The 21,323-nt window shown below is 41.0% G+C and overlaps 4 protein-coding genes across 5 annotated transcripts in view; 3 read left to right on the top strand and 1 right to left on the bottom strand.

Annotated features, from left to right (window-relative positions):
* Positions 1–999, top strand: part of LOC115267743 (myoneurin) — a 51,760-nt gene extending 50,761 nt beyond the window's left edge. For both annotated transcript variants that reach the window (XM_062858942.1, XM_062858941.1), the window contains exon 5: positions 616–999. In XM_062858942.1, coding sequence (XP_062714926.1) covers positions 616–901 — 286 coding nt within the window. In that variant the 3' untranslated portion in view covers positions 902–999. The remainder of the gene's footprint in view (positions 1–615) is intronic.
* Positions 1–21,323, top strand: part of LOC134291327 (uncharacterized) — a 422,656-nt gene that overhangs the window by 38,710 nt on the left and 362,623 nt on the right. The gene's annotated exons all lie outside the window — the stretch shown is intronic.
* On the bottom strand, positions 7,684–8,829 carry LOC109400867 (large ribosomal subunit protein eL36). Its single transcript, XM_019673351.3, has 3 exons — positions 8,683–8,829; positions 8,329–8,460; positions 7,684–8,040 (listed from the first exon to the last, which is right to left on the bottom strand). The coding sequence occupies exons 2-3, from the start codon at positions 8,449–8,451 to the stop codon at positions 7,822–7,824; spliced, it is 342 nt and encodes a 113-aa protein (XP_019528896.1). The 5' UTR covers positions 8,452–8,460; positions 8,683–8,829; the 3' UTR covers positions 7,684–7,821.
* Positions 16,926–18,845, top strand: LOC109400853 (small ribosomal subunit protein eS6-like). The gene is made up of 3 exons (XM_019673337.3): positions 16,926–17,081; positions 17,522–17,726; positions 17,791–18,845. Exons 1-3 carry the CDS (start codon positions 17,076–17,078, stop codon positions 18,627–18,629), a joined length of 1,050 nt encoding a protein of 349 aa, XP_019528882.1. The 5' UTR covers positions 16,926–17,075; the 3' UTR covers positions 18,630–18,845.

Below are 21,323 nucleotides of genomic sequence, written 5' to 3'. Positions count from 1 at the left end.
AAAACCGCAAGAATGAATTTTACGTAAATTTTATAGATTTATGAAAAATTATGCGGAACACTGTTATGTTGAATCAGTGTTACTAGGTCATATTACAAAAATCTTTATGCAATTCAGTATCATAATTTTCATTTTATGTAACTCATTTTGGTATCATAATGGTAAACTTTTCCGAACTGGTCCATAATGCAACTGAAATGAGTTGCATTATGAAAAATAGTTGCATAAAGTTCATAATGCAACTCATTTGAGTTGCATTATAAACATTATGCAACTCAAATGAGTTGCATTATGAAAAAATCATTGCATAAAATGTTGTATGGAATTCGTTGCAAAACTCTATTTTTTCAGCACTCTTACTGAAAAAATCAACTTTTTGCAACTCGTTACATAAATAACTATTTTAGGCACTATCTTTTTCGGAACAATACCTATTCGTTGAAAAACAATGTCGTTTTAATGATTTTCGAAAAACATTTAAATAAAGATTACAATTGGATTGGACTAGTTCAAATTATGATTTCTCACCCTATATATATTTGCTAGTAGATACTGGGATTATCACCGATTCGCTTTTTGGGCTTCCGCACTCACGTAACGTTCATCAATCCACAGAACTCACACGAACGAGCGGGACTACGTGTGCGATGTGTGCCAGAAGGCGTTCACCAATAGCTCGGATTTGCGCAAGCACAAAGTAACCCATTCGGATCTGCGCTTCCTTCAGTGCGTGATTTGCGTCAAACGGTACTTTACCCAGAGAGTACACCTGAGGAACCATTTGAACACACACCACCCAGGCAGCAATGTCGACGAGTTGCTTCAGCGGGGCACGTTGAAGGACGGTGTAAACGTTGCCCCCAAATCAAGACCGAATAGTAAAATGGTTGCCAGTTTGTAAAGTGAATTATTTCTAAGCTTAAGGTTTGGTCTCAATTCCCATATTGTTTAGGAATATACACTGTTGTACATTGAACTGTGAAAAAGCATCCTAATAAATGTGTTTTCAACCAAATATCCGAACACTACTGGCAAGTACAATATATCTTAACATTCTAAGGCACTGTCTCCGGCAAAGTTGGAGGTGCTGTTATTCTGTTGTAGGAACAACGCATCCTCTGGCTCTTTTGCCTATCTGCGTTGTCCCATTCGCTGAGCGATATATCTACCGGATGGTCTGGACCTGCAGGGAACTCCTGGAGGACCTCAGGGAACTCCTGGAGGAATCCTCGGGCAACTTTTGAAAGAATCCCCAGAGAACTTCCGGAGGAATCCCTAGGGAACTCCTGGAAGAATCCCCACACTGAGGATACTGTTCGTATGTTTTTCATAGTTTACATCTTATGAATCAGTAATTTTTATTGTTTTCATCATTCCATAGTTCTCGTATGCTTTTCATACTTTGAAATGCGAAATCCATAAGATTTGTCGTATGAAAAATCTCATAAGAAGCATCGTATGAAAATCATACGATGTGTTATGAAACACCATTGCTAAAAAACAACATAACTTTTATTGGCTTCTAACCACTTCAACTTCCGAAGCGTCGATGGTCGTATGAGTAAAGCACGCTCTCGCCAACCTTGACGTTCCTGGTTCGATTCCAGGCTGCGTTTTTTTTTTTAATTTTTGCAAAATATTTCATAAAAATATGTATGATAGTCATACGACATAGTTTCAGTTTTTATACGTTATCGGTATGATTTTCATACGTGAGTATTATGAAATTTATACAGTAACAGTATGACAATAATAATTGGCGCTTTGAATCCAAAATCATAGTTCGTAACTATGATTTTCGCAAGAAATTCTTTTGGCAAAAAATCATAGTTGATTCGTATGATTTTCGGAGTTGCAGTATCCTCAGTGCAGGGAACTCTTGGAGTAATCCCCAGGAGTTCCCTGAGGATTCTTCCAGGAGTTCCCTGAAGATTCCTCCGGTATTTCTCTGGAGATTCTTCCAGAAGTTCCTGGAAGATTTCTCCAGGAGTTCCCTAGGGATTCCTCCAGCAGTTCTCTGGGGATTCCTCCAGGAGTTCCCTAACGATTCTTCCAGGAGTTCCATAGGGATTTCTCCGGTAGTTCTCTAGGGATTCTTTCAGGAGTTACCTGAGGATTCCTCCAGGAGTTCCCTGGGGATTCCTCTAGGTGTTCCCAAGGAATTCCTCCAGGATTTCCTAGAAAATTCCACGAGAATTTCTCCAGGAGTTCCTAGGGAATTCCTTCAGAAAATCCTATGGAATTCCTGAAGGACTTCCCCGGAAATTTCGCGATGAGTTTCCTGAAAATATTTCCAGAAGTTCCTCGACAGTAGCAATTCTTCCAGGAGCTCTCGGGAAATTCTTCCAGAAGTTATTCGGGATTTTCTCCATCAGGAAATTGCTCCTGCAGTTTCTCGAGAATTCCTCCAGGAATTCCTCGGAAATGCTCCAGGAGTTCATTCTCCTGCTCGGGAATTCCTTCAGCAATTCTTCGGTATTTTTTCCAGTTTTCCAAAAATTCCTCCAGGAGAACCTCCGGAATATCTCCAGGAGCTTTTTAAAAATAACTCCAGGAGTTCCTCGTGAATTTCTCCAAGAGTTCTTCGAAAATTCTTTCAGAAGTTCTTCGGAAATTCTACGTGGGAATTCCTTCAGGAGTTCCTCGGGAATTTCTCCAAGAATTCCAGTAAACTCCTGTAAGAATTCCCGAAGAACTTCTTGAAGAATTCCCGAGGAACTTCTGGAAGAATTCCCGAGAAACTTCTGAAAGAATTCCCGAGGCTTGAGCCCGGATTGGAGAAGAGAAAGCTTTTTTATAATCTTTTCTAGTTTTATTGTCTACATCTATCTTCTACAATTTCTGTCACAAAACTGACTATTTTTTCTGTGCTGAAAATCATAGCCTGCCAATTATTCTAACTATCCATACATTGTGTTACCTTTTTAGTTCCCTTCTTAAACATTAAACTTCAGTGCTGAAAAATTCATTTCGCCATATCTAAATTCAATCATTTACAGCTCATTTTAAAAGCTCAACCTGAGAATATAGTCTATGAAAAACTTTTGCGGCTAGACCAGTTCTGCAAGAAAGTCACGGAAAAAACGCTATTTTTCGAATATTTAAAGTAAATGTCACGGACTACCTTTGAAAAATGCCAATGATATTCACGATGAATATCATTTGGCATTTTTCAAAGGTAGTCCGTGACATTTATCTTAAATATTCGAAAAATAGCGGTTTTTCCGTGACTTTCTTGCAGAACTGGTCTTCCAAATTTTGTTTGCTGGTATTCAGCAAATTTTGCTGATTTTTTTTGTGCTGATTTCATTCAGCAATATGAATTCACTGAATATCAGCAATTATTTTTCAACTTGCTGAACCATCCAGCAATTTCGACAGTTGATCAGCAACGTTGTGCTGAAGTTCAGCAAAAAATTTGCTAAAATTCAGCAATTTATTTTGCTGATTTTTTTTGTGCTGGAAGCGTTTCGAAAAATTTGGTGTGATAGCCGCACAAGTTTTTCAAATACCATACTCTCAGGTTCAGTTTCTAAAATGAGCTGTAGGTGATTGAATTAAGATATGACGAAATAAATTTTTCAGCACTGTTCTTAACATTCATTACTATTAATCTCATTGAACAACATTCAATCAAAAATTGCCATTTTCTTGGTCCACAAGTGTCGCAACTGTTTCGCATCTAGTGCGCTGTGTTGCTGACAACCTCGCTGACAACAACGGGAAGGATGCGCACTATTTTTGACATGATTCAAAAACGTCGCGAGTTGGGTCGCGTCGCGACTTGATTGTGCGACGTCTGGTTTGGTGGCGGCTCGACAATAAATATTTGGCCAAACAAGCCGAACAAATGACGCAAATGACCAACACAACGTAAATTATAGCAACCTTGGATGGATGTCGGGCTTCAATGGCAAATATTTGTGATAATGACAAACAGTCTAATGGCACCTTAAGTTGGAGAGAGTCCGACCTTACGAACACTATAAATATCCCCTATCCGTGAATCGCATCACCGACCCACCGGTGACTTCCAGATCTCAATTCTTTCCGGTTAACAGATACCCCAGTCCGTGCGGATTGTGGGGACGCACTGCAAGGATCGGTATATTCGCCTCATTCCATTCATATTCACTCTTCTTTGCTGAAGCGAATCGAGAAAGATGCAGCAAACGGATCGTTGTGATCAAACACGCAACTCCATCACCAGTGGGAAGCGATGAGCCAGCTGCTTGACATGAATATTAGTATGGGACAAACATCAAATTCTCGCTCCAGTTGACTTTTTCGATCCCATTTAGGCCCCATATGAACAGTACAAAATTTCAGCGCAATTGGTGAAACTATAATTTAGCGCAAGCGGTTCAAAGTTTACATAGGATTTACTATGGGAAAAGTTACACTTTCAAACAAAAAATCCCCGAGGTCGTCCCTTGTCTCCTTAATTCGATCAATGTTTCTTGTAGAAAAATCATTTATGAAACTTTCCTTTGAAGACCGCAAAACAATTGGATGTTTGTGGAAAAAAGTTATTGATTAATTACCGATTAGTGATCCAACGAACGGCTTTTTGTTTTGTTTTAATAGCAGCACTGTAGCTGCTGCGTTGGCTGCTGCTGTTTCTGGGGGTGGTGATGCCACCCGCCACCCCGTGCAGCAACGGCAGCAGCAGTGCTGCTGATAAAACAAAACAAAAAGCCGTTCGTTGCATCACTAATCGGTAATACATAAATCAATAACTTTTTCCAGGGTCTGTGACATTTGGCATAAAGTCATTTGGCATAAGGCCGTTTGGCATAAGGTCACTTGGCATAAAGACATTTGGCATAACGGTCATTTGGCATAACGGACACTTGGCATAATAAAGAAGGGTGCATTTCGATTATGCCAAATGTCCATTATGCCAAATGACCGTTATGCCAAATGTCTTTATGCCAAGTGACCTTATGCCAAACGACCTTATGCCAAATGACTTTATGCCAAATGTCCCGCTCCCCTTTTTCCACAAGCATCCAATTGTTTTGCGGTCTTCGAAGGAAAGTTTCATAAATGATTTTTCTACAAGACGCGTTGATCGATTTGAATTAAGGAGACAAGGGGCGACCTCTGGGATTTTTTGTTTGAAAGTGTAACTTTTCCCATAGTAAATCCTATGTGAACTTTGAACCGCTTGCGCTAAATTATAGTGTTTTTACAATTGTTGCGTCAGTGAAGGATGGACCCGTTGTTTACGTACAGTAGCGACATCTGCGATTTGCAAGTAGGTACGCGAAACTGAGCTCATCTGTCAAGTAGTGGGGGGGTTGGGCTTCCCACCGTTCGCCGGAGTTTGCTGTCGTCGCTGACAAGCATACACACGAACCACCACGAACTAAAGCGACAACCGTTCGCTGCTGACTGTCTTCGAATGTGGAAGAAGATAAAAAGTGGAAATCAGGAACCCTGGGACGCAGTGGTGCCTCGGTCTCTAGTAGCAACAACCAGCATACTATAACCAACCCCCCCACTACTTGACAGATGAGCTCAGTTTCGCGTACCTACTTGCAAATCGCAGATGTCGCTACTGTACGTAAACAACGGGTCCATCCTTCACTGACGCAACAATTGTAGTCCATGCGTAGGCTGACCAGATTTGTCCCGTTTAAATACGGGACACATTTCGAATACTCAATAAAAAGGAAATCAATGTCCATAAACAGAACTGCATGTTGTTAATAATGCTATTTCAACTAGAAAGAACGGATAATTGAGTCAAAAACGTTAACTATGCTCTAGTGACGAGTGTTTGAAAATTGTGTTGTCCCGTTAAATACGGGACGGATGGTCAGCCTATCCATGCGAAAACATTTTTTTGTTTCGTGGTGAGTGGATGCCAACAAGAGGCTAGCGTTTCGTATCAAAAGGACGTATTCAACAGAAGCGCAAAAATGTGTGTAATATAGGACAGATCGATGAAGTACTAGATTTGTAGTAATGAGCTGAATTTTAGTATGGTGAGAAGGTCAATAGGAGGCAATCAGTGAAGTACTAGATTGAAAGTAGTGAGCTGGATTTTAGTATGGTGAGATGATCAATTCTTCATTTCTGCAATGAAATGGAGCAAACAGCATGGGTTATATGATTTCTTGGCTAATTTGATGCTATTTGAGCAAAAGTTTGGTTAACTGTGATGTTGTATTATTTATTTCTTGCAACTTCAACAACACAGTTACCCAAACTTTTACTCAAACAGCATAAAATTGGACATGAAATCATATAACCCACGCTGTTTGCTCCATTTCATTGTAGAAATGGAGAATTGATCATCTCACCATACTAAAATTCAGCTCACTACTTTCAATCTAGTACTTCACTGATTGCCTCCTATTCTCCGTTTCTGCAATGAAATGGTGCAAAAAGCGTGGGTATTATGATTCCTTGCCTAATATGATGCTGCTTGAGCAAAACTTTGGGCAACAGTGTTGTTGTTTTCTCCATTTCTTGCAACATAAACAACATAGCTATCCAAAGTTTTGCTCAAACAGCATCAAAATAGGCAAGGAATCATAATACCCACACTTTTTGCACCATTTCATTGCAGAAACGGAGAATTGACCTTCTCACCATACTAAAATTCAGCTCATTACTACAAATCTAGTACTACACCGAACGTGCCCCATTAAATTCAAATCATTTTGATTTGATGCTGTAAGAAATGTAACAAAAGCACTTTGTTTAAACGGTATTGCATATTAATTTGTAACTGCGCATGCTAGATTAACCGAGGATCAAACTAAAAAAAAATCTGATCTGATAATTTTTAACTTCCATTTTGGATTTGCCACCAGATATGGAGCTGTAAAATGTTAGCATAAGTAGTAATTCATTACTGGCATGTGCATAATAACCGCACTAGAAGACAACATGAGTTTCTTATCAATTTTATGAAAGCCGACTGTTTTGCCTTTACCCGTTTTATAGATATAAGTTTCACTTCTAGTAAACAAAATTCATCATGCCGCACTTAATTCGCATTTATCTACCACAAAAAAAGCGAAAACAACACATTAAGGTTTCTGTTTAATGTTTTAATCATTTTTGTGCGGTTTGTTATTGTCGGTTTTCGTCCATTTCAAAAGTAGCGCTTGCCGCTTTGAATCTGACAGTACCACCCGGACCAAAATTTTTAGGTACGCTGACGTTGTTCGGCAGCTGTCAAGAAGCTCCCGGGTTGACTATAACAGACAGACTGGATCTGAACTACGCGCCTGGATAAAGTGCTCGAGACACTTTAATCTGAACTGGTATGAATTGCACTGAGACCGAACTGAATCCGGGGCTGGGGCACTGCACTTATTCTCAAAATTTAATGAGCAATTACTGCAGATCATACATGTTTGGATCATTATCGCCGGCGGCCAAGTCCTTACAATCAGTTGGGAAGGGAAAGGAATATTAAGAGTGTGTGAAGATCGTTATTATTAGAGACCCAGATCACTCTGCCTGCGTCACCACATTTAGCACAGGAATGTGGTATTATTAAAGGGGATCTAGCAGAAGATAGCACAAAATGGTGCACAGGATAATAGACCTCTGCTACATTACTTCGAATGCATTCAAATTTGTAAAATAAAAAATTCTACATATTTACCTTGTTTTTGCAAATTTCGGATGAAAATAGAACATTACCCCATGAACAGCTGATTCAGTAAACAGATTTGTTTATATTTAGGGGCATTGTTTTTTGCTTCACAGAAGGTTTTTGGATGTAGTAATCCTTACAAATTACATACGGAGCGAACGGTAAGTGTTCACACACTCACAAGAGCCACAGCTAGCTGCTTACTTGTGGGCGGCCTTACGCATATGGGCCAGGATGTTGGACAGTTCCTCACGCTTCCTCTTGGCACGGATGTGCGTACCCAGGCGGCGCTTCAGGAACTTCAGGGCGCGCTTATCCTTGGACACCTTCAGCAATTCCATTCCTCGCTTCTCGTACGGGGCATGTCCGACAACCTCACGGACCAGGTCGCGCACGAATTTGGTGTGCTTGGTCTGGATCTGTGAAAAAGATGGAAACCGGTATTAGCATTAGTGTCACCCAGGTAGACTGGTGTTATCGAGAGCATCCTTTTAAACGATCAGAACCAAAGATTAACCATAGTGTACGATTTTACAAGTTAAACTACCGCGGCGAACCAACAGAATGTTGGCCACCTGGCAGCCAACAGGAAAATACATACGGTCTGTGAATGGATTAAGGAATGTTTCATCATGAAAATGAGGACGCCGTTCCGAAAGGAACGACGTCGACTAAAATTACAACTAATGTATTTTTCTAATACTTACTCCCTTGGTGCGGGACGGGCGGATTCCCTTAACTTTGCGATCGCCGCGGTACTGCAGCTGCCTCAGCTTGGTGGTCTTGTGGCCTTTGTTAAGACCGACACAGATTTCGTATCGGGGAGCCATGTTTTCCTCCTGCAGAAGGTGAGAGATCAGATCAAACGATGAGACACTGGGCACCCAACATAAACAAAGCCGATTTTAACGGTGCTTTCGCGATTTTGCCACGAGAAAATAAACGTCCTCCGTAGAAGTCCACTTCGGCAACCGAAAGGTAAGGAAAAGAGGCAATGCACTCCATCTTTTCAAGAAAAATTCGACGATTTAAAAGCGAGACCGCACGGAATCACGTCTTACCTCGGTGTAAATGACAGCCGGAAAAGAATGTTGAAGCGAGCAGCGGTGCGGTACTAGAAGAGCTGCTGACGGAAGTTCGATTGACAGTTGAGTCGGTGATGTTCGAAAAAAAAAAGTGAAGCGACGCGGTGAAGTTTCGGATAAAGAATGGCGACGCTTCAAAAGTTTAAACGAGCAGTTATACCCCGGACAGACATGTGATACGAGTGTGATTCCTGTACAACGTTACGCAGTGTCAAGAAAATTCTAACAAGACTGACTTGAACTGAGAGAATTTTCAGTATGGCACTCATTTCAAGCGCAATTGTACAGTGATTCTTGTATCACATGTGTGTCATAAGTATTAAGGGCACACGGAACAACGGTGAATAGGGCACTGCTTGGGCACTGCATTATTTTGATTTTATATGGGATTTGGACGTTTATTGACCTTGTTGTTTACAAAATCTATGTAAGAGTGATTTTTTAATTACATATTCTTTTTCTAACCGGAAAATCCACATTTATCCGTTCCTAACCATCACTAACCGCTGATAACTGAGCAGAAATTAGACGCGGTTAACGACGGTTAGCAACGGATAAATGCAGATTTTTCTGGTTAGCAACTCTGATAAAAAAGATCATAGAGATAAAACAGAATGTATTGTTACAACACGCTGAAATGAATGGTATTTACCATTATTTCAATTGTTTAAAACGATAGAGTAACAACAGACCTTATGGTTTTCCACCATAGCATGTATTGTAAATGTAACTTTTACAATAAAAAATAGGGGTTGTTATGTATCTTTACCATAAAAAAATCCAAATTTTCTGGAGTAAATTCAAGTCAACTACCATTCAATTTATGGTGTTTTCATTATTGGAATCTCTAATGCCATTGATTTTATTGTGCACGTATTGTAGTTCCAATACAGCATTTTCAGCAGGAAAATACGAACACAATATAATTTGTTGTTGAACAGCCAATATTATCATTATTCAATGGTAGTTTATGGCGATTGTATTGGATTTTTTTATTAGGGAAAGGCAGAGTTATTCCTCCTGATTTAATGGCGACTCTTTTAGAAATTAACACATTTCTTCTTTGATTTAAGGCGAGGGCAAAACAGTTCTTTTAAGTGAACCATTCTCAATTGAACAGCTCCTTAAAAAGAACTAGTTCTTTTGAAGTTTTGGGTATGAAAGTAAATATAGATGACAGGTGGTAGAAAGTGTTTCGCTTCGAATCGAACCTCTCTAACAGGTGTAAAGTAGTGTAGTGGTAAAACAGATGATCGTGAATCTCAAGGTCCTGGTATCGAATCTGGGTGCGGTTAGCAGCACTTTTTGACGTAGGACTACGTCTCTGTTTTCTATACCCGGTGTCATCTCAAAATTTATGAAACCAAGGGCGTTACGTTTGAGTGAAAGATTTTAAACGCTCACAGTACCTTTCCCACTGAACGAAATGATAAACAAATCCCGTTATCCGAGAGATGAAACTCCCGCGTTCAATTTGTAATATTCGGTGAACCTAAAAATCATTGATAAATAGTTGAAAAGTTGTTTTAAAGTTAGACATTGAAATCGCTGAAATCTATAAATATGGGTAGCGGACAAATTTTCTCGTTCAGTATACCAACGCTCTCTGATTGGTGCGCATCGTGGGGGCAACTACGATGCAGGAAGGAATGCGATCATGCGAGAGCTGATCGTCAGTTCCATTTCGACCACCGTCGAGGTGACACCTCGAGCTGGGCAGCGGCACATCGACTCAGCGACGACACTTGGCTATCGTTCTGATAGCACCAGGAATCTCATTCACAACAGCAAGCGGCGGGCCAGTTTTCGATTGCGTCTAGCGTTGAGCGCGGAGAAAACCAACACGAATTGCGTGGCATTGTAAATTCATCAAAATCGTCCATTATTCAAACGGTTCTTTTCAGGACCATCGAAAAAGATTTCTCAAGAGTTAATTGGATGAATTTCCACCCTCGATCGAGAAAGGTGAACCTAGTGCAAAGCAAGGACAGAGCGGCGTTTCTCAGCAAAAGCAAAGCCGGTCATTAATCGCATGCACGGCAGCAAGCGGCGGGCCAGTTTTCGGTGGCGTTCAGCATTTAGTGCGGAGAAAACAAACACGCATAGTGGCATAGTGAATTCATTTAATTTTCCTCCTAATTTAAGGACCATCGAAAATGATTTTTCAAGAGCTGTGAATCGGATAATTCCATTCCAACGAACGGGAAAAGTGTAGTACAACCGAAAAGTGAATGATTTTGAATGCTTGGTAACTCAGCCAGCAACAATTATGACGTCTAATTGTTCCACCCGTACTTTGGCAACGCATTATCATATCCGGACCATTTTGCGTGAAAAATGTTTCAATTCTAACATTTTCCAAATTAAAATGATCTAAATCATCTAATATTTTGGTTACATTATCCGTTCAATGGAAATTTTCTCATTTCTCGGTTGATTAATCGTTTGATGCGTCTGGAGCATAAGGGGCGGGTCATGCAAACGAAATTAACTGAAAAGCCAGCCGAATGGGAGGAGCTTCATCTGCCAATAAAAGCAGTGTTCTCTGTTTTCTTTCGTCATTTTCGTTGGATCAGTCAAGGAGGTTGGAGGTGGATGTCACCTCCAGCAAGGCAGCAGCACAACAACCCATCGACTACTCTCGGATATCGTGCTGATGATAGCACTTGGAATCGCATCCATGGCAGCGGCGGTGGGCCAATTTTCGACGGCGTCCAGCATTCTCCGCACTCCGCAGCGAAAACCAACACGCATTGCATGGCATTTTGAATGCATCAAAATCGTCCATTATTCAAACCGGTCCTTTTCAGGACCATCGAAAATGATTCCTCAAGAGTTAATTGGATAATTTCCAACATCGATCGAGATGTAGTGCAACCAAAAAGCAAAAGACAGAGCATCGTTGCCAGCAATAGTGAAACTGGTCATTATTGTAATCCACGGCGGTCCAGTTTTCGGTGGCGTTTATCATTCAGCACGGAGAAAACCAACACGCATTGCGTGACATGGTGAATTCATGACATTTCGTTCCTAAAATCGTCAATTAATCAAACGGTTTAGGACCACCGTAAATTATTCCTTAAGAGTTTGTGAATCAGCTAATTTCATTCCATCGAACGAGAAAAGTGTGGTGCAATTGAGAAGTGAAAGATTGAATACTTGGTGGCCCAGCAATAATGATGAAACCGGTCACTAATGGCCTAATGGTTCCACCCGGAATTTAACAACGCATTATTCTATCCGAACTATTTTGCGTGAAACATTGCTTAATTAAAATTAAGTTTAAACAATTTTCGAAAATGTTCGAAGGTGAATATATGACGAAGCCACACCTAGAATTTTCAAGAGCACAAATCTGAAGAACCGAATGTCGGTTTGCGCTTAAAAGTTGATCGTTTGGTTACCCGCTGGTGGTTTGCTCATTTCTCGGTTGGTTAGTTGCTTGATGCGTCTGGAGCATTCGGGGCGGGTCATGCAAACGAAATAAACTGGAAAGCCAGCCAAATGGGAGGAGCCTAATCTACTAATCAAGGGGAATAAAAGCAGTGACCTCTGTTTTCTTCCGTCATTTTCGTTGAATCAGTCAAAGGGAATGGATGTCACCTCCGCAGCTGCTCACCAATCCTGCGATGACTCTCGGCTATTTAGCTGATAGAACCAGGAATCTCTAGAATCTGGAACCAGGCATCTCAGGCTATATGGAACAGGGCCCATATAGCCGAGGCGGTAAACGCACGGGTATTCAGCATGACCATGCTGAGGGTAACGGGTTCGATTCCCGGTCGGTCCAGGATCTTTTCGTAAAGGAAATTTCCTTGACTTCCTTGGGCATAGAGTATCTTCGTGCCTGCCACACGATATGCACATGCAAAATGGTCATTGGCAGAGGAAGCTCTCAGTTAATTACTTTGGAAGTGCTCATAGAAGCAGGCTTTGTCCCAGTGAGGACGTTACGCCAAGAAGAAGAAGAACCAGGAATCTCATCCACGGCAGTAAGCGATGGCAGTTTTCGATGGCTTCCAGCATTCAGTGCGGATAATTTTCAATTGTCTTGCCGAAATCTCCTGTTATTTAAAAGGTTCTTTTCAGGACCAGTGAAAATTATTCCTCCAGAGTTATGAATCGGATAATTAAAAGCGACAGACTGAAAACTTAGCAACAGTATAGCCGGCCTCTAATTGTTGTTCGCGTAACTATACAACGTATTGTTGAATCTAGAATATTTCATGAAACTGCAATCAAAATTATCTAAAATTTCGTTAACAGCAATTGGGTTGTTTAGTGAATTAAATATTACCATTTTCTTTAGCCTAATCGAAAGAGCTCATTTTTCTGAGTATTAGGTGAATTTATTGCGTTCCAATTTCTTTGTTTTGATGGTTAAATAAACAAAACAGTTTTAATTTCCGTGGATAGAATGACAGTTCAATCGATAAAGTGACATTTCACCCCGACCAAAAAATTTTCTCCATACAAACTTTAAATGCATTTTAAAAATAGTTCCCGGTCACCAAAAATGATGAAATTTTGGATTTCGACTAATTTTTGGACGGAGATTCCGATTATGCAATAATCTGGATACCCCTAAAGAACCCAATTGAGTTGTGTCAAATACACATGGCTACGGTGGCTCCATCTGTTCATTTCATAGCGGCAATTTTAGTTATTTTAATGATTGTTGCGATCGCAATATGATGTTTGGGAAGCTATGGCTTAACGCTTTTCAATATTATAATCATTCTTTCCTTTCGACGAAAATTCTTTCAAACAACGGTTGAACATTTATCTTCAAAATAAAATAATACTCAACCCTCAAGTGATGGCCAACCGCGCGAGTTACGGAAGGTTTAACTAATTAACATCTTATGAATGCGTTCAGTGAAATGGATCACATAGGTAACAACTTTAATCAACACATCACTCCGCCGATTTGAATTTTGCCAGCATACATTGTGTAGGCCTTTTATCGTCGGTTTCCTGCAATAAGGGCACAACTCAAAAAATGTGAATTTTCAGAATAAGCGTTTGAAATTTGGCAATCATGAAGCACCTCCTGCAAATTCACTTATTTCTCTCATCATTTGATAAAAGTAAACAAATTTTGATTGTTGTATCATTGAAAGGGGCTGAAGGACTATCTGTTTCATGAATTTTTGACAACTATTTTTCAACGACTATTGAAAAAATTGACTGATTTTGAGTTGTGCCCTTACTGCGGAAAATTGGTGAAAATGCCCAAATCTCGCGTTTCTCATCGAATTTTGGAACGGGTCTTTGTGAGATGAAATTTTACATAGTTTTTCATCATTTGCCATCAAAATCTCAAAAATGACATATTTTGAGTTGTGCCCCTATTGCAGGAAACCGACGTTATGTGATAAATTCGTTATGCATTTATTTACGAAGGTCGGGCAACAATGACACGAAAAATCAGCTGATTTAAGACTTCAAATTAAAGGGCCCATTTCAATATATAAAAGTCGGAACCTCATTCCAGCCTTTGTCCTACGTCAACAATGCGGTTATGTCTCAGACATTACCCACCCCTAGTTTTTTTTAATTCTATATTCGAATAGGGTCCTAAAATTAAAGACGAAATCTCGCTTATATTGAATAATACGATCAAGCATGGTATTCTAATCGGAATTGTACTTTACTCGAACTTGAAAAACAAAGGAATAATGAGAAAATTCGAAATAAGTAAAATGGTAAATAGTTCTACTTTGACATTTGAGGTCAACCTTGTGTGACTGAGCTCGACATTTTTCGCACTGGGATTTAAAAAATGTTCCTATCTGACATACACGGTGAAAAAAAATCACTCAAAGTATGTGTTATAAGCTAGGGACGAGACAAAAGGCTAAAAAAATAAAAATTATATATTTTAAACTACGGTTAATAAAAACGTCAAAAATTGTGTAAATATGTACTCTTGAACCATATATTGTGGTTTAAAACAAGAATCCCGATAGGACTTTAGGAGCCTATTCATAACATTGTCAACAACGAATTGAAGTGAAGTTCAATTAAAATAGGAAGCAATCAGTGAAGTACTAGATTGAAAGTAGTGAGCTGGATTTTTGTATGGTGAGATGATCAATTCTCCATTTCTGCAATGAAATGGCGCAAACAGCGTGGGTTATATGATTTATTGACTAATTTGATGCTGTTTGAGCAAAAGTTTGGGTAACTGTGTTGTTGAAGTTGCAAGAAATAAATAATACAACAATGCAGTTACCCAAACTTTTGCTCAAACAGCATCAAATTAGTCTATAAATCATATAACCCACGCTGTTTGCGCCATTTCATTGCAGAAATGGAGAATTGATCATCTCACCATACAAAAATCCAGCTCACTACTTTCAATCTAGTACTTCACTGATTGCTTCCTATTGAGGAGGCATTGGTTGTTCCTTTTCGAATGATATTTAATTGATATTGTCTATCCGGTTGGAATCAAGACCGACATTCAATCAAAAATTGCCATTTTCTTGGTCCACAAGTGTCGCAACTGTTTCGCATCTAGTGCGCTGTGTTGCTGACAACAACGGGAAGGATGCGCACTACCTTTGACATGATTTAAAAACGTCGCGAGTTGGGTCGCGTCGCGACTTGATTTTGCGAAGTCCGGTTTGGTGGCGGCCCGACAATAACAAACTGATTAAACAGTAGTGCGAATTCAAGTGCCAATCCGTTCATATCAGGGTTCGTTCAAATATTACGTAACGCTAAGGAGGGAGGGAGGGGGTCTAGCGCTGTGTTACGGTTCATACAAAATTCCATAATTTCCCATACAAAAGTTGTTACACTGAAGATATTTTCCGTATATCTTTTATGTGTGAAACTACATAGATTTTTGCAATAAGCCTTTATTAATAAAAGTTATGTTTGAGAACATAAAAAATAAACGTTTTGATTCAAATAAAATCCATTATCAAAAGTGAATGAAATTTATTTTTCTGGATAAATAAAATTTATGTGTGATGTTTATAGCGCTTATAGCTCGTGTTCCAATGATTTTTATTAGCTGTGTTCAAATAAAATTTAAATTGTGTATTATGATTAGACAATTTCTTAATTGCTAAATAAAACCAGGGATAAAACTTGTATTTGCTCGTTGGATCTACTTTTTATTGCAAACAATATCGAACAGAGTTCACCACGGAATGTTCCCATTAATGTTCCATTAGCTGAATCTCCAGGCGGAGTTATAAGGAGGTGGCGGATACAGCTGTGAACGGTGTCATTAAGGCTTCATCCGGAGATTCGTCGGCTTCTTCTAGACCGCTGGGCATTAATACTATTGTAAGCGCTGTACTACCGGTCGGAGAGCAAAGAACGACGAAAGCGGCGGTTGGCGATGAAAATCGGGATGATTTTGGTCGGCGGGGTTGCTGGCATCTCCCGTTGGCTGCTGGAAACCCTCCTTTTTCTCCACATTTCCGATTCGCTGTAAAATACACAGTTATACGTGGTTAAACGATTGCAAAAATCATATCTATCGTAATTACTTTTATTCCTGAGCGTCGAGAGCTTCAAATATCTTTATCTTTGCTCGACGTTGTTCCGTTAAAGTTCGAGCAATGAACTATCTCGACCGTTACAAATCTGTTCAAATTCGCGATAGAACCAATGATAACATTTATAAGTGAACTTCTATAATTTTTAACTATAGCGAAATAATTATAATTTTTATGTTTGCACAAACATAAAGGTGAAAAAGCTCGACATAGCGTTTATAATCGCACACATAAAAATAGCGCTTCAACAGTCTTATAAAATATAAGGGCGCCAACTACATAAAGTTTAGCTTTGCAATTTTCTCAGTGTACGTGGGGGAGGGAGGGGGTCGAAAATGGTCAAATTTTGCGTTACGTAATATTTGAATGAACCCTCACAGTGCAGATTTTTTTATCGTGTAGACTTTTGATTGGACCCTTGGAGCAACATTTGAAAAGGGCCCAAGAGGTCTTGTGTCTTTTTTCGAAATCGCTCCGTAGGGCATAACAGTAGCCCGCCCACGCAAATGAACACCGTTATCCGAAAGATCGATGTTTGCTCTATCTGATAACGGTCTTAGTTTTTGTGAATAAGCTGATGGGGGCTCAGGAGCGACGTGTGAAGTCATTGTTTACCAATGCTTGTATGCCCTTTTCAAATGTTGCTTTTTTCAGTGTGGTTGAAATTCAATCAAGGCGCCGCCTCCGTTTCGAACATCAAATTCGAATGTTTTGACATTTCTCCGCGCACTGACAGACGGAAAACGGAAGTTGACTGCGGCCTAGGTTAATCTAGTACTACCATCGGCGCAGCGCTAGAATTTGACAGCCTTTTTACTCTCGGCGAGTGTATGGAAATAGACGTGTAAGATGAAGGTACGATCCGGTTTTTGCGAATTTTTCCGGTTTTATCGACGAATTTGGCCTCCCAGTGATTGATGAATGTTGAAATTGTGTTCCGTGCGATGGGTTCGATGTGCCGGTATCGATGGATCCGTAGAAAATCCGGAGGAAAAGTGGATTTTGTGTTTGTGTCAACGCGTGTTCCCTCTCCGCTCTTGCCAGTTGTGGGAGCAAAAGTTGAAACGGGAGGGACAGCGAAGAAGACGGTGGAAAGTCGGAAAGATGCTTGACGGGAAAATGGATTCAGGGCGGAATGGACGTTTGTTTTCAGAGTGGTGGCGATTTGTGAACAGTGAAATTTCGATGGGGCTTTTTTTTTCTTGGGAGGCCAGATTGTTGTGATAAGAAGCAATATTGTTTGTGTTGAGTCGGTGGGCTAATGCAAGTTCCGATGTTCTGTTTTCCTCCGGCAGTTGAACGTATCGTTTCCCGCTACCGGGGCCCAGAAGACCTTCGAGGTCATGGACGACCACAAGCTGCGTCACTTCTACGACAAGCGTATGGGCGCCGAAATCACCGCTGACCATCTCGGTGATGAATGGAAGGGCTACGTCTTCAAGATTGCCGGTGGAAATGACAAGCAGGGTTTCCCCATGAAGCAGGGCGTCCTGACCAACAGTGAGTATTCTTGGTATTGTGGGTAATGCTGCTGAGCTTCATGTTTTTGTTTACTTTTTTTCAGCCCGTGTCCGTCTGCTGCTGAAGAAGGGCCACTCTTGCTATCGCCCACGTCGTACCGGTGAGCGCAAGCGTAAGTCGGTTCGCGGTTGCATCGTTGACCAGAACCTGTCCGCTCTTGCTCTGATCGTTGTCAAGAAGGGCGAGAAGGATATTCCCGGACTGACCGACACCACTGTTCTCCGTCGCCTGGGACCCAAGCGTGCCAGCAACATCCGCAAGTTGTACAACTTGACCAAGGAAGACGATGTCCGCCAGTACGTCGTGAAGCGTCCCCTCCCGGAGAAGGATGGCAAGAAGCCACGCACCAAGGCACCCAAGATCCAGCGTCTGATCACTCCTGTTGTGCTGCAGCGCAAGAGGCACCGTCTGGCAATCAAGAAGCGCCGTGTGGAATCGCGCAAGGAAGCCGAAGCTGAATACATGAAGATCCTGCACCTGCGTCGTCGTCAGGAACGTATTCGCCGTCGGTCCCGTCTGTCCTCGATGCGTGACTCGCGCAGCTCGATCGGTGAGGAGCGCGACAAGGAGAAGGAGAAGGCCGCTGTCAAGGCTGCCAAGAAGGTCGCAAAGAAGGAGGCCAAGAAGGAAGTGAAGAAGGTCACTGAGGCCGCCAAGAAGGCTGACGCCAAGGCTGCCAAGGCCAAGGTTGAACCGAAGAAGGCAGACAAGAAGTCGGCTGATTCCGGTAAGAAGGCTACCGCCGGAGACAAGAAGGAGAAGAAGGTCGAGAAGAAGGCAGCGCCAGCCGCCGCCAAGAAGGAAGCGCCCAAGAGGAAACCGGAAGCCGCCAAGGGTGATGCCAGTGCGGCCAAGAAGGAAAAGAAACAGAAGAAGAAGTAAACAATAGTCTACTTCGCAAGAGGGCGCTTTCCTTTGTAATTTAATCTTAATGATAACCACAAAAATACAGAGTTAAGAAACTGAAACCGGTGGCTGAATTGATGAGCGGATGATGATCTATTCCTGTGGTTTTTTCAAGGGTTCGAAGTCGAAACGGAACGATTTGGGTGTAAGCTGTATTGAATAGTAACGGTAAAATGCACTGAACCGCTTCAAGTCGCGCCTGTTGGGATACATTCGGAGGGTTTCATGTACCGTTGTTTCTTACGAGGAACCCCTCCGAATGATTCTCCAGCGAGTGAAATCAGTTCTCCGAAGGCCGTTCTTTTCCGTTCGTGAAAAAATCGAGCTTTGATTGGATATGCTTTGAGTGGTCCGAAATAGACAGTCTGGTATTTGACACTTCTAACAGCCATACTGCCGTCTGCAGCATAGTTGTCCCATGTTCTATGAGAATCCCTATTAACATGAGACAACTTACTATGCTACACACGGCAGCATACGATTCTTTGGAAATTGTAGTCATTGATCATATGTAGTTTCGTTCGTAATTCGCTCCTAAATTGATCGTGATAGCAAGCGATTAGGCCACGCAAAACTTAAAAGCCGCCGGGCTAAAGAGGTTGCAATGTCTACCCCCAAATTCCACGGTGTATTATGGACGATGTGAGTTGTTGGGCTTGCATTGGACACTTGGCTCCATGACCCCCAGGTGCATCAATAACATAAAAAATAAATTAAAGCTGAGCTGAATTCTGGTACTGTTGGTATGTCCCACTGCTCCCGTGGCTCGTTCTCTCTCTCTGCTCTCTTCTTGGCGTAACGTCCTCATTGGACAAAGCCTGCTTCTCAGCTTAGTGTTCTATGAGCACTTCCACAGTTATTAACTGAGAGCTTCCTCTGCCAATGACCATTTTGCATGCGTATATCGTGTGGCAGGCACGAAGATACTCTATGCCCAAGGAAGTCAAGGAAATTTCCTTTACGAAAAGATCCTGGACCGACCGGGAATCGAACCCGTCACCCTCAGCATGGTCATGCTGAATAGAGATAAGTGACATTTCAACACACGAACACTACCGTGAATTTTTCCATACACAAAAATGCACGCCAATTAAAAGGCTATGCAGATTGCATATGCAAATATTACCCAATTGATTTGGGTAAAACGGCTAAGTAATGATAAAACTAACAACCGCGGTGAGAGTGCACATATTTTCCCCCAAGTTTCACAACTACATCTACAAAAGAGACACGCACACATTTGAACGTGATTACCACTATACCCGTGCGTTTACCGCCTCGGCTATATGGGCCCGTGGCTCGTTGTGTTTGATAAAAAATCGCGTCTGATTCGTTTACCCTCTAATCTTCAAATGTTGCATCAGGTAGCTGGGAGTAATGTCGCAGAGTTTACAAACTCATTACGCGAGATGTCTTGATTTCGTCTACGCTCAAATGATTCTATTAGCCAATCCTATGTAGGGTTTTTTTTGACCCAATTCTCGGCACTACTACAGGTAAACAAAATAATGCATTTACCTAATTTCACAATGAATCGATCGTTTTCGTCATCCATTTCCATTTGGATCAAATACCTTACTGCGTAAACTTTTTGGGTAATTCTCTCTGAGACCGGCCCACTATTTACACCTTATCTTCAAAAATGTTTAAGGTGCCGATTTTCTGAAAGCTCTCGCCTAAAAAGTAAGAAAAATGCATTTGGTTACTCAAATTGATGGACCCCCCGTTAGTAAGAGCCACAACAATTTTTGCAGACCCCTCGATTTTGACCAAATGGTTGCTCACTCAAACTGTTATAACTCGAAAGTTTCTCCAACAACTATAGTATACCTCAAAATGAATGGGGCACGTTCGGTGTAGTACTAGATTTGTAGTAATGAGCTGAATTTTAGTATGGTGAGAAGGTCCATTCTCCGTTTCTGCAATGAAATGGTGCAAAAAGCGTAGGTATTATGATTCCTTGCCTAATTTCATGCTGTTTGAGTAAAACTTTGGATAACTATGTTGTTTATGTTGCAAGAAATGGAGAAAACAACAACACTGTTGCCCAAAGTGTTGCTCAAACAGCATCAGATTAGGCAAGGAATCATAATACCCACGCTTTTTGCACCATTTCATTGCAGAATCGGAGAATTGACCTTCTCACCATACTAAAATTCAGCTCATTACTACAAATCTAGTACTACACCGAACGTGCCCCATTGTTGGAAAAAGGAAAGATAGAGCTACTATTTACAATAATAAAAAGTTGGGTCGGCCATATTGATTTTGGCCGCCATCTTGGATTTTTATACCAAAACATTTTTTTCACCATGAGGGCAACCACCGATTTTCAAATTTTTTGCATCAATTGAAAGCTGGAACATTTATACATAACATATCCAAAAATTAGAGATGTCTTTTTCTTCTTTCAAAAGTTATCTGCCGTTTTGTAAATCATGCCACTTTTGCGCACTATGGGCCCGGTGCCGGCTGTTTACATAAATGCAGCGTTATTTCGCTGTGTTTACGAACACGAATTTAAATTCTGAACCCAATAATGGAGCTGAAGGTTTAAGCTTTTCAAAACACTAAAAAAGTTATAAAAACAATGTCCGCATCATTGAGGAACAGTCAAAAACGGAAACGAACCTCCGATTTGACCAAATTTTGTGGCACGCGCCTTTGTGT

This window comes from Aedes albopictus, chromosome 3 (assembly GCF_035046485.1).
Source record: "Aedes albopictus strain Foshan chromosome 3, AalbF5, whole genome shotgun sequence".
In the NCBI taxonomy this organism is placed as follows: Eukaryota; Metazoa; Arthropoda; class Insecta; order Diptera; family Culicidae; genus Aedes; species Aedes albopictus.
Note: the sequence above shows the minus strand (reverse complement) of the source record. Positions and strands in the feature narration are given on the sequence as shown.

Bases quoted from the DNA above. Each gene is read 5' to 3' on its own strand.
- LOC109400867 (XM_019673351.3), bottom strand. From the start codon at position 8,451: ATGGCTCCCCGATACGAAATCTGTGTCGGTCTTAACAAAGGCCACAAG. The intron at 8,041-8,328 runs GTAAGTATTAGA...TCTTTTTCACAG, and splicing joins GCCCGTCCCGCACCAAGGGA to ATCCAGACCAAGCACACCAA.
- LOC109400853 (XM_019673337.3), top strand. The intron at 17,727-17,790 runs GTGAGTATTCTT...ACTTTTTTTCAG, and splicing joins GCAGGGCGTCCTGACCAACA to CCCGTGTCCGTCTGCTGCTG.